This window comes from Prunus mume, linkage group LG3, assembly GCF_029339155.1.
Source record: "Prunus mume cultivar Tortuosa linkage group LG3, ASM2933915v1, whole genome shotgun sequence".
Taxonomy (NCBI): Eukaryota; Viridiplantae; Streptophyta; class Magnoliopsida; order Rosales; family Rosaceae; genus Prunus; species Prunus mume.
The window spans coordinates 15,791,556-15,804,653 of NC_142700.1; the positions used below are offsets into that span (position 1 = coordinate 15,791,556).

The following is a 13,098-nucleotide window of genomic DNA, read 5'->3' on the forward strand; positions in this document are numbered from 1 at the left end:
AAGAAGATGACACCATTTGAGGCCTACACTGGAAGGAAGCCAGGTATTGCACACTTGAAAGTGTTTGGATGTATATGTCATGTGCTCATTCCTTCTGTTTTGAGACACAAGTTGGAAGAAAATAGTCACAAATGCATTTTTGTGGGCTATGGACTCTATGAAAAAGGCTATAGATTGTATGATCCTAAGACTAGAAAGATTATCTTGTCTAGGGATGTTTATTTTGATGAAGAAGCCTCATGGAAATGGGAGAATCCTAGCAATGCAGAGTTGAGAATGCCTATGTCAGATGAAAATCAAGGTACTGCAGAAACTGAACAGAGGTATTGGATGAACAAACTCAGTTCTTGGATACTCAAATGCAAGTGGAAGAAGAAATTGCACCTCAAGGGGAAGAAATGCTTGATAGGTCTCAAATATTTGATCACACACCTCACAGAGAAGTATTAATGCCATCTTGGCAAAATGCAATATGTGCATGTGGAACATTCAACTTTGAAGAAGCGATTTAGATGAATCTTGGAGAAATGCAATGGAGGCTGAATTGGAGATGATTGAGAAGAACAATACATGGGAATTAGTTGATAGGCCATTTGACAAACTAGTAATTGGTGTTAAGTGGGTCTACAAGGTCAAACTTAACCTAGATGGTACTATGCAGAAGAATAAAGCTAGGCTAGTGGCTAAAGGCTACTCACAAAAGCCCGAAATTGACTACAATGAAACATTTGCCCCTGTGGCACAACTAGATACCATCAGAACCTTGATTGCCCTTGCTGCACAAAAGGAATGAAGTTTGTATCAATTGGATGTGAAGTCCGCCTTTCTCAATGGCATTCTAAAGGAGGAAGTCTATGTTGAACAGCCTCAGGATATGTTCAAGAGAGCAAGAAACCAAGGTTTGAGTTGAACAAGGCTCTATATGGAGAAAACAAGCCTCAAAGGCCTGTATGATGAAATAGATGCCTACTTCAACACTGCAGGTTTTAAGAAAAGTTTAAGTGAAGCTACTCTCTATATCAAAACAAATGACACCTCAAGTATTATCATTGTCTCACTTTATGTAGATGACATCATATATATTGAAGTTGTCCTAAATTGCTTGAAGGGTTTAAGCAAGATATGATGCAACACTATGAGATGATAGATTTGGGTTTGTTGCACCATATTCTTGGCATGGGAGTGGTACAAACTGATAAGCACATTTTCATTCACCAAAAGAAATATGCTATGAAACTCCTTGAGAAGTTTGGAATGAGAGACTACAAGTCAGTGGCAATTCCATTAGTGGTGAATGAGAAACTGTGTAAAGAAGATGGAAGTGAAGCAGCAGATGAAAGTGAATTCAGACAGATTATAGGAAGTTTGCTTTATTTGACCGCCACAAGACCAGATGTCATGTTTGCATCTAGCTTGCTTGCTAGGTTTATGCACATCCACAAAGAAACACATAGGAACGCAAAGTGTTGAGATATATACAAGCACACTAGACTTTGGAATTGAGTTTGCAAAAACAGCTACTCTAATCGGGTATTGTGACGGTGGATCGGGCTGGGGTGAGGATGATATGGGAGGACCTCGGATATGCCTTCACACTAGGCTCGGGCATGTTCTCTTGGGCCTCCATCAAGCAAAAGCAGGTTGCTTTGTCTCTGATGGCAGGTATATAGTGCGCGAGCAACTTCACAAGCTAAGTGGCTCAGATTTGTTCTTGAGGACTTTGGTGAAGAACAGGTAGAAGGGACTCCATTCAAGCAATTGCAATGGCAAGGAATCCAATTCATCACGGAAGACAAGACATATAAGCTGGAAATTTCATTTCATAAGGGAAGCCATTCAAGCAAAAGAAATTGAGCTCATCTACTACAAGACAGAAGATCAAATAGCAGACATTTTGACTAAGGCTCTGGCTAAGGATCGGTTTGTGAGGTTGAGAAGCCTACTTGGAGTGAAATCAGCTAAAGGATTAGAAGGGAGTGTTGAAATATAATCCTTTTTGTGCCTGATTTCTTAGAGCCGAAGTCACCAAGGCTTATTTCTCATTTTCCTTTATGTCTAGTTTATATGATGTAATGAGAACTTTTGGATTATAGTCCAGATGGATTCTCCAGCTTAGATTTGGCATGACAAGTGTAAGCACCTCATAGGGTGACATCTGTAATTCTGTTAGAGAAGAATCACATTTCTCTCTCTCTGTCAGTCACACTATGTAAGCCGATTGTTTGTAAAAAAATGTAATAGAACAGTGCCTTCTCATTCTTATTCTTCCTCTCTAGCAACATCTCGAAATACACGGAGACCTGTCCCAATTTTCCAGGCAAGACAAACCCAACGGAGAACCGGACATCACACCGTCGGGTTCACTCCTTAAATCGTCCTCGTTTACATAGAGGATTAGGGCACAGACTTTCTGCGAAATTTACGCAGTCTCCCACATAATTTGAACATTTCCCCAAAATTTCCACCTGCATAAAACACATTTATAACCCAACCGGCAGCATGCACAATAAAATCTCATGCAATAACATAAATGGCTTGCACTTTCAAATGATTCTAGCCCTTACAAAGTTTTAAAAACTTAATGCATCAAACATGCATATAACAAATTCAAAATCTAATCATGCACCCCTTCACTCACTCAGTCTCCAGGACCAATCTCAATTCAACCAAGTTTCGGGACCAACAACAAAGTCCGAACCAATCTCAATAAGACCACCTAAGTGGGTCTAATCGTCTGCACTAGCCAACCGGTGCCTCGTACCCTACTAAGGGATCAAGCACGTGGCTCTTTCATATCTATCCTGGCTTCTAATATCAAATAAACCATTACCACAACACAAATACATAATCCCTCGCCGGTGGGGCGCACCCGGCCTCGTATGGAACCTAACTCTGCTGTAGGATAAACCTACGACACGTGAGAACCCATCAACATATCACATACTCCTCATCGGCGGGCCTTTGCCCGGCCTCGTGTAGAGTGCATCAACTGCGCCAGCTAATCCAAGATGCGTCGACCTCATGTTGGGCGACTACATTCTCACCAGCCTCACACAACCATATCTCCTCATACGTCGGGGACGCACCCGCCCGCGTATGGGTCTGCATCAACACTGCGCTAATCCAAAGGCAGCGTGCGACCTCTGCGGGCACGCTACATTCTCACCAGCCTCACCATCATATCTCCTCATACGTCGGGGCTGCACCCGTACGTATGGGAGTGCATCAATCACGCCGGCTAATCCAAAGGCGTGTGCGACTCCTGCCAGGCTCGGCTACATTCTCACCAGCCCTCACACAATCATATCTCCCCTCATCCGACGGGACGCACCGGCCTCGTGATGGGCACATCCTTCTGCCGGCTAATCAGGCGCGTGCGACCTCACCTGGCTTGCTGCATTCTCACCAGCCCTCACACAATCACATCTCTCCTCATCGGTAGGCGCCCGACCTCGTATGGGAGCTGTCAACTACATGGCTGGCTAATCCAAAGGCGCGTGCGACCTCTGCTGGGCTGGCTACATTCTCACCCGGCCTCACACAATCACATCTCCTCATCGACGGGCGCACCCGCCCTCGTATGGAGTGCATCAACTCGCCGGCTAATCCAAAGGCGCGTGCGACCTCAGGCACGGCTACATTTCTCACGGCCCTCACACAGCCATCTCCTCATACGTTGGGACGCACCCGGCCACGTGTGTGTAGTCTATCAACTGCCCGGCTAATCCAAAGGCGCGTGCGACCTCTGGGCCTGGCTACATTCTCAGTCCTCACACAATCACATCTCTCCCTCATACGACCAGGGCTTGCGGCCACGTGTGGTGCAATCAACTCGCCGGCTAATCCAAAGGCGCGTCGACCTCTGCTTCAGGCCTGCTACATTCTCTGACCACACAACCATAATATGAAGTGCATGGGAATAGCGTATTACTACTTAAGCTAACATTCAATCGCTTTATTTCTTTTAAACATCCACACATTTTAAATATATAAAATATAATTTCTAATCTTATATAAACCTCAACAAATAAAGCATACCATAAATTCCCCATTTATATCCACTAATTTATATCCTAAACCCACAATATCCATTTAACTCAACAACACTCAAGACCTGTCACTAAGGTCATTCTAACCCTCCTGGGATGGTAGAACTACAACGAAAGTCTAGAAACCGGGGTCAAACTACCCAAACTTGGTCAAACAGGCCCGCGGGGCCCACGACCTCCAAATTATGATCCGAAAGTTCCTATAGGTTCTACAAGGTCTAGGACACACGTCCTGCAAGTTTGGTCCAGATCGGACGGTCGGATCGCTCACGATCGCACGATCGGACGGTCGCTAAAACCCTAACCCTAGGGTTGGCATTTTGAGTATCCGGGACTCCATTTTACGATCCGTCAAATCCTACATGATCCTGGTAATACCAGATCAACATATTATAATTTCAGGACCATCCAACGGTCCAACTCTAGCGAACCCGGAAAATACGCGATATGCGATATCCGTTCGGAACTCTAACGGTATCCAAAATGAGATCCGAGCACACCTACGCGCTCGTGACATCGAGAGGATTGCAATGGGACAAAAATGCCCTCAGCCTACAGTGCCACAGCGGCGCCGGCACCGCGCGCTTGCGGCGTACGTGGGTGTCTAGCGATATCGCATCGCGGAAAACTTCCAAATCGTGAGCCAAGACTCCTATCCTAGGTAATACACCTAATTTGGACTCACTTTTGTTCTTGGACATACCCCAAAATCTGACCGAAGGGCCGGAATCTCCTCGAAATCCGGCGGAAGCAGTTCGTAAATCGGGTTGCCTACGCTACAAATTGATCAATTCCTACCCAACAGGCAGCTAGGGCTCAGAAAATAGGTGAGAAACCATACCTCACTTGCTGCGGAATGGGTGGGTAGGGCGACGGAGAACGAAGCGGCGGTTCGGACGAAGGCTGTTTTCTTGATTTTCCGCGAAACCACTGGCGGTGGCGGCTGCCCGAGACCATTGGGGTAGGAAGAGGAAGCGGCGGTCATTTTAATGCAAGCCATCGACTTTGGTGGTCAGACGAGGCTATGAGGCCGGCCAAAGCGTGGCACGCCACCGCGTGTAGCTGTCGCGAAATCCGGAGGAGAGAGAGGAAGAGGCGGGAGAGAGAGAGAGAGAGAGCAGGGGGGCAATTCCGTCTTTTTAATCAAAATCCAATTTCCAAATATTTACGATTATGCCACTGAGCTTCATTTGACCATATCTCTCTCGTTACAACTCCGATTCGAGCCCACTACGTGTCTACGGACTCATCTCACCGTGCTCTACACAACGGTACAACCGGAATTCCCAAATTCCTTCCGGATAAGAAAATGACTAAAATACCCCTATCCCACGGGTAATTTCTCAATTCCACTTAAATTAATTAAACATGGGATAAATTTGGGGTCGGGGTGTTACAATACATCTTTCTTAAATCTAAAAATACAGATACAACCATAGAATTCTAACACTTTCTGATTCTTTGTTCAAGCCATTTTTCAGCAGTATTGGCACGCATGGCTCGAGAAGACCAAGGCTCTGGCCTATTATGGGCAGCCCGAGTGAGCCTGGAGGAAGCCTATTTGATGACTTTTTTCTTCTTGTAAGGAGAAGGAATATGGGGATGAGGAAGAGGAAAACTGTGATGAGAAGAAGGATATCCATGATTTGTGAGGCTTTGTTTGTGGAGTGAAAGAACAGGAGTTTAATCCATCTTCAATTCAAAGAAAGCTAAATATGTTTTTGTTGTCTTCTGGGAGGGTATCTCATGTGCCTATAAGTCAACTATTCCATTTAGAACTCTGGAAACAAAACCCCCAACAGACTTCTTGGTTTACAAGTGCACTTATACTTCAATTAAAGAATGCACAGAATGCAAAGTACTTGTAATATAATAAGTAATAGTTCAACATCATGTGTTGTATAATTCACTGTTTCTATACATTTAATAAATAAATTAAAGAAATTAGTTAAGGGTGTCCAAGTTCTCTGGAATTATTCCCTCATTGTTTTTGTTTATTTAATCAGACAGAAAAACTTGACAATATAACTAGAACTTTTGTTTTTCGTTTTTGTTATTAAAAGGTTCCAAGTTCGAATTCCCCCCTTCCCTTGATAAAAGAACAAAAGAATGTTTGGAAAGGTTAGTCTAAAATCACAGAGACAGATTAGAATGGTTTCTTTTCAATTTTTGCATACAGACCCTGTAGATCTCATAAACGCTCTCGTGGCACGTTTTCGTGTAACATAATATACAACCTCTAGAGGTAGCTCGATAGAATTTAATTGCTTTAAATGCATGAATAGCATATAATATCGTTCCACATTGAGACATTTCGTATAGCAAGCATGATAAGTATTGAAGTTGATCAAACATCTTAACATTACATTTGTTTCCTTGGCATGATTTCTATAGGTAGTCCTTGAGTAGGTACTGGCATGGGAACCCTACTGAACTTGTTGTCTGCGCATAGCTTCCATGTGAATTGAGTTACCATATAATGGATTGCAACAAGGATTTCAATCCTAGCAAACTCATATCCTGGACATATTCGTGTTCCTCCTCCGAATGGAACAAAGCTGTAGGGTGGAACTGATTTTTGGTTCTCGAACCTACTTGGATCGAACTTTGATGGCTCAGGGAATATGCTATCGTCATTGTGTGTCATAGGAATAGCCCAGAATATCTAGCAATATTCGATGTTAGGATTTTCATCAATATTTCTACCTTTTTGAAAGAGAATGAGAATGAGAATGAGAATTTCTGCAAATATATACATGCTTATAATAAATTTGAACTTACTTGCCACCCTTGAGGGATGAGGAATCCTCCATACTCAATATCTTTCATAGCCCTCCTCATGCCACCAAAGACAGGAGGAGTTGTCCTCAGAATTTCCATTGTTACCCTCCATGTGTACTTCATCTTAGCAAGGTCTTCCCATGTCAGAAGTTCCCCTAAGGATTTGCTTCTAGCTATTTCTTCCTGTTCTGCAAACACAAATGAACAAGCATCAATACATTACAAAGGTTCCAACTCATTAGCGATCCAATGGAATAAGGTAAACTCAAACGCTTCATTTTTCGTATGTCATGTAGAATTTTAGGAGTAGGGGGATTATATATGCATACCTTGAAGAAGGGCTGCATAAACAGCAGGTTCATTAGCTAGAAGCCGCAAAAGAAAAGTAATGACCACAGATGAAGTGTCATATCCTGCAACCATAACTATTATGATATTGTGCAAGATCTCTTTTTCAGTTATTTCTTCTTCATTGTCAACATTTCGAATGCTAAGCAAGCAAGTGATAAGGTCTTGGAGTGGTAAAGCAGTTTTTTGCTCAAGTTGCATCCTCTTTTCACGAATTAGTTCCTTAACCATGTTTTGAACCCTCTTGCTTGCCTTGATGCTGCGGTTGAAACGCGTGAACGGCAAGTTAAGAGGGACTGACCACAGTCCTTCTATCATTCGTTGAAAACACTCAATGAGTTCGTCTCTGCGAGGTCCTCGTTCAACCCCAAAAAGCAGTGAGCATATAATGTTGAATGTGAGGTTCTTCATGAGAGGCAAGACCTATGAACAACGGAAAAACTTTGTTAATGAAATGTGAATTTTCATTCAGCGAATAAGTGTAGATTTACATATCTGTTTAACTAATTGGCCAGCTAAACGCCTTTGCAGTAGGTATGGTCCCAACCTATATGAGTGCTAAGTGTAATTTACTCAAATGCTTTTTATAGCGCTATAACTTACTGTTATTTTTTGCTTCCCATGCCAATTCAACTCAAGATGCTTCCTGATTTCTTCGTCCATTTTTCCCACATATAGCTTCAGTGACTCAGGCTTCAAGAACACCATAAGAGCATTTCTAACTCGCTTGTGATCCTCGCCACTCAGCTCCAATATGTTCCGGTCACCTAAAATCATTCGAGTGGACTCAGGTTGTTGGCTGGTAATGGTTTTGCCATCATTGTTGAATACAAACTTGTTTGCACCCTGTCCATGAATGAAGACTGTTGGCTTGCCAAAGAGACTCAGCTTTGAAACCGGACCATACTTGGTTATTCTTTGTTCAAGCCAATTTTCTGCAGTGTTGTTGCGCATGGCTCGAAGAAAGCCAAGGCTCTGCCCTATTATGGGTAGTCCCAATGAGCCCGGAGGAAGCCTTTTCGATGATTTTCTTCTTCTCGTAATGAGAAAGAAGATGGGGATGACCAAGAGGAAAATGGTGACAAGAAGGGTATTCATGATTTGTGTGGCGTAATTTCTTTTTGCAAGAGTGTGACGGAGGGATTCAAGAGAATGAAAAATCAATGCATATGGGGGGAGTCTAGTAAAGGAAAGGAAAATAAGATAAATGCTTTTTTCTTTTTAAGGTTTCAGATGGGTGTATCGAAATATGCAGAAGCACATTGGTTTTGCAGAACTAGAAAGAATCCATACATAACACAATTATGGAGAAGAACATGGGTTTTACTGGTTCTTATAGTGCAGTGAAAACTCTGTTCATGATGGCAAGTTTGGCTTGGAATATAATTTCAGCTGTTTGATAGTGCAGCGATGATACCTCAGCTGTTTGTTTTTAGCTGTTTGTACACACACCACCCATTTGGTGAAGTTAAGGACTGAATGGGTTTTTATCATCGGACTTGGTTTGTTTAATAATAAAAACTTCATTTCATGGAAATTTCCGCCTAGTTTGTAAATACATAGGTTTCATGTGTCACAAATGTCAAATGCATGAAGACACACACTATCTTTGTCATGATTCTGAACCCCGAACGTGCAGGACAAATTAGGTTCACATGATCTTTGCTGTGTACTTTGAAAACATCACATTGATGACTTGTTGTTTTCACTTTTTGTTGTTTTATGTATTCTGGAATTAGATAAGGTTTTTGTGACCAATAAACTATACAAAGACTAATTGTAATCATCATTACATTGTAAGCTATTATATGGGGAATCTAGGGTTTGCCAAGATGGTTGATTCCCTGGAGAGTATGGACAAAAGGGTACACTCAGGTTCTAAGTACTTTACCCGTTTTCTGAAATAGAGGTTGTTGAACCAAAAAAAAAAATTATAAAAAAAAATCGTGGGTTTAGATAACCCCCATAACGTTGGGTGGGTGATTCCCACAACCACATGACACTTGCTTTCAAAACAAATGGCAAACAACGTGTGTATCAGATTGTCCCTATTCTTATCCCTAGAAAAAAGGAAGGGATAAATAAAGGAAGAGGATAATCATATAATGGTGGGAAGAGATCGTGTTTATTTTTTTTTGGCAACTCCATTCAGCAGAGAGGCTGCCCACTTAGCAAATGTGTTTCCCCAACTGCTGTTCGTCTTTTGCCTATAAAAGACATGAACGTAAAGGAGGGGAAAAGGGGAGAAGGTGCTGTAGAAAAGTGGGGGGAGGCTGAAAAATAGCCTGCAAGGTGATAAGGGCTTGGAGAAGAGGTAGCCGTGAGGCTGCAGAGAAAAAAAACACAGCGGCAGACTGTGAAGAGATAACCAAAAAAAAGGCCAACAAGGCTTGGGGAACATGGAGGATGCACGGCAGTGCTGAAGAAATGTGACAGAAGCAATCAAGGCTCCTCTCTTGAGGTCCTCCATGTTGGGTGGCAACCCTTTTAATCAATCAAACGGGTGGCAACCCTCAAATCAAACTCTTGGATGATGAATCCATCATGGGTGGCAACCCTTCAATCAAAATTTCCTGGATGTTCAATCCATTTTTGGGTAATAAATCCTGAAATCAAAACAGTGGGTTTCGCACCCCAGAAACAAAGCTTGGGTATTTCACCCTGAAAACAAATATGGGTTTTCACCCTCAAAACAAGTTTGGGTTTTTACACCCCAAACAAATCTTGGATACAAAATCCACCATGGGTGTGTAACCCTCAATCAAATACTCTCTGATATATCCGCTTTGGGCACAAAGCTCATTCATTGAGTTCTCCGGATGACAAATCCAATTTGGGTACAAAACCCACAAACAGAAACATTGGGGGATTAATCTCACAGCAAATAAAAAAATCAGCTGCGTGCACATAAAGGAGAGAAACAAAGCTTGAAAACGGAGGCCACGTTGTGCAGCCCATCCTTGAATTCCTCATCTGGGGATTGTTTGCAAACAATCAAAACAAAGGATGGAGATCCTTAAAAAAGGGAAAAAGGATAGCCACGTTCCTGTTGGCAACTTCTGGTTGCGCAGCAAACCAAAAGCAAAGAAAACAAAAGCCAAAACTAAAAAAAGACGAGAGGAATTGGCTTGGTGTTATGTATGGCAGTAACAAAAGAAAAGGGCGGCTTCCACTGAAAAGAAAACAAAATATCGTAGGCCCGAAATAAAATAATGGACTGTCAAAAATAATTGTCCATTGATTTTCAAAGGCCCATAATATTTAATAGATGATTTAAATAATTATCCATTAAATTTATCAAGGCCCGAACTGCCTATTATATGGTTCACGGATCAATTTTAAACATCTTCACATCCATATTTGGGTCCAAATGCAATTGTCAATTATAGGGAAAAATTAATGGGATAATTGAAATTACTCATTATTCTTCTTGGACATTGACAACAAGAAAAGTGGTACAAAACCATCCAATTTTTTATGGGTCATCTACTCATGCAAATTTCATTGAGATTAATTTCAAATCTCTCAAACACAAATTCTTAATTAGTGGGCTATACTCACCCATTGATTTCCAATTTTTCTCATGGGCCATTTACCCATGAAAATTCCAATGAGATTAAATTCAAATATCCCAAACACAAATTCTTAATTAGTGGGCCACACTTACCCATTAATTTCCAATTTTTCTCATAGGTCATCTACCTATGAAAATCCCCAAATTATCTCAAAGTCACAAGTTCTAAATTATTGGGCCACACTTACTCATTGATTTCTAATTTTTTCCATAGGTTATCTGCCTATGAAAACCTTCAAATCGTCTCAAAGACACCAACTCTAAATTATTGGGCCACACTTACCCATTAATTTGTAAATTTTGGAACTACGTCGGTTTGATCCCATTAAGGGTATGTAGGACAGTCTAACATCTCAATAGACGCAACCACAACCAAATTCTCATCAATCAAATCTCCACCCAAATCATTTCCGAACTACGCTGGTTTGATCCCATCAAGGGTACGTAGGCGTCTAGCATCCAAATAGACGCAACGCAACCAAATTCCCATCAACCAAACCTTTACACAAATCAGTTTGGAACTACGTCGGTTTGATCCGTCAAAGTGCGTAGGCATCTAGCATCCCACTAGAAGGCCATAACTAAATTTGAATCCCTGGTTTTATCCTAACCAAATTCGTCCAAACATTTTCCTGAATGCAAATGTCAATTGTAGAGAATTAGTGGGTTCATCAAAATCGGTCATTATCTTTCTTGGACATTGACAAAAAGAAAAATGGTATAAAATCATCCAATTTTTCTCATGGGTCATCTACCCGTGCAAATTTCATTGAGATTAATTTCAAATATCTCAAACACAAATTCTCAATTAGTGGGCCACACTTACCCATTAATTTCTAATTTTTCTCATAGGTCATCCACCTATGAGAATCTCCAAATTGTCCCAAAAACACAAATTCTAAATTATTGGGTCACACTTACCCATTAATTTCCAAATCAATTCCGAACTACGTTTGGTTTGATCCCTTTGAAAGGGTACGTAGGCAATCTAGAGATTCAATCTAGATGCAACCATCCCAAACACAACTCCATATCGAATCCCTGGCTTATTCAGCTAAATTCACTCAAACACTCCTCAATCAAATTCATTCAAATTCCCCCTTTTGCAATGAGTCATCTATTTATTGCGAATCTTTGAACTACGAGTGGCTTGATTCCTGCAAGGGATACATAGGCACCCTGTGGTTGAAATTGGGAGCAGGCAAAACCAAACACATACATTCTGTTTCTTTATGATGGAATCAAAGGGTTTTCCCTTGTAGCGAGGGATTGTAATTAAGAGACTTGCGTCTCGAATGGGTCGAACTTAAAATAATAAAACCCCATTAATTGATTAGTGGTGGTGAAATTACGTTGGGAGGTTCATATTTTCCTTCAATATAATTTTTCCCCATTAATTGATTAGTGGTGGTGAAATTATGCTTGGAGGTTCACATTTTTTCTTCAACAGAGGTGTAGGACTCAGTTGAATGTCCCATTCAAATGAAACTTTTTTATGCATCTAATTGCTGCTTTGATGAGAAACTGGGGTTACTTCACATGCTCTGAAAGCCTTTTCCCCCTCACCGTAAAGAAGAAATTTTTAGCTAAACAAAGAAAACAAAGCAAAAGAGTCCGTCTAACACTTGGTCGATCCTGCACTCCGTGTAGATTCGATTAAAAGTACAGTAGACAATGAATTCAAGGTATGAAACAAGATTCGAACCACTTTCAGAAACAAGTTATATGTTTCATTTTATATACACAACCTAATAGTACAGTATCTAGAGTTGCAATTTTGTACAGATAAAATCCAGTCATGAGAGCGCTGCAACAAAATGAAGTGGTTTTACTTTCAGGAAATTGAAACATATGTTAGGAGTTCCAATTGAAGGGTTTTAATCTAGCTAAACTATAGCGTACAATTTCATGAAACAGAAAGGTTGAGTGAACTCAATCCAGACTTCTGAATTATAATGTGAATTAGGGGGAAACTTGAAAGTATGATTTCTTAATAGCACTGATTGTAAGGTGCTACAAAGATATGGGACCTGAAACTCTGTCAAACTAGATTCCTCAAAATGGTTTGAACAGAACAGATAAACCTTGTTCAATCATTCAGGTGAGCTTTGCTTGTTTATTGAGTGGGGACATGTCACACCCCAGGTGGGCTCTGCAATAACACGATATTGTCTACTTTGGGCCCCCCTCTCTGCCCTCATGGTTTTGTTTCGGAACTTCGAGCAACTTCCTCGCAACCGGTTCCCATGACTCCGAAGCGGTGAGCTCCCAAAAGGCCTCGTGCTAGATGAAGACGGACATGTACATATAAGGCACATATTGCTCTAGCCCAAACTCGCTTAATTT

The 13,098-nt window shown here is 41.4% G+C and overlaps 1 protein-coding gene across 1 annotated transcript; it reads right to left on the reverse strand.

The window, feature by feature from the left end:
* Positions 1–6,278: 6,278 nt before the first annotated feature.
* On the reverse strand, positions 6,279–8,653 carry LOC148918873 (beta-amyrin 28-monooxygenase-like). Its single transcript, XM_089048854.1, has 4 exons — positions 7,782–8,653; positions 7,160–7,601; positions 6,831–7,018; positions 6,279–6,714 (listed from the first exon to the last, which is right to left on the reverse strand). Exons 1-4 carry the CDS (start codon positions 8,274–8,276, stop codon positions 6,412–6,414), a joined length of 1,428 nt encoding a protein of 475 aa, XP_088904980.1. The 5' UTR covers positions 8,277–8,653; the 3' UTR covers positions 6,279–6,411.
* Between the last annotated feature and the right edge of the window lie 4,445 nt (positions 8,654–13,098).

What these genes read in the sequence shown, in the direction of transcription:
- LOC148918873 (XM_089048854.1), bottom strand. Translation starts at nt 8,276, where the DNA reads ATGAATACCCTTCTTGTCACCATTTTCCTCTTGGTCATCCCCATCTTC. An exon ending in ATGGGAAGCAAAAAATAACA is followed by an intron (nt 7,602 to 7,781) that starts GTAAGTTATAGC and finishes CGTTGTTCATAG; the next exon opens with GTCTTGCCTCTCATGAAGAA. An exon ending in TTATGCAGCCCTTCTTCAAG is followed by an intron (nt 7,019 to 7,159) that starts GTATGCATATAT and finishes TTGTGTTTGCAG; the next exon opens with AACAGGAAGAAATAGCTAGA.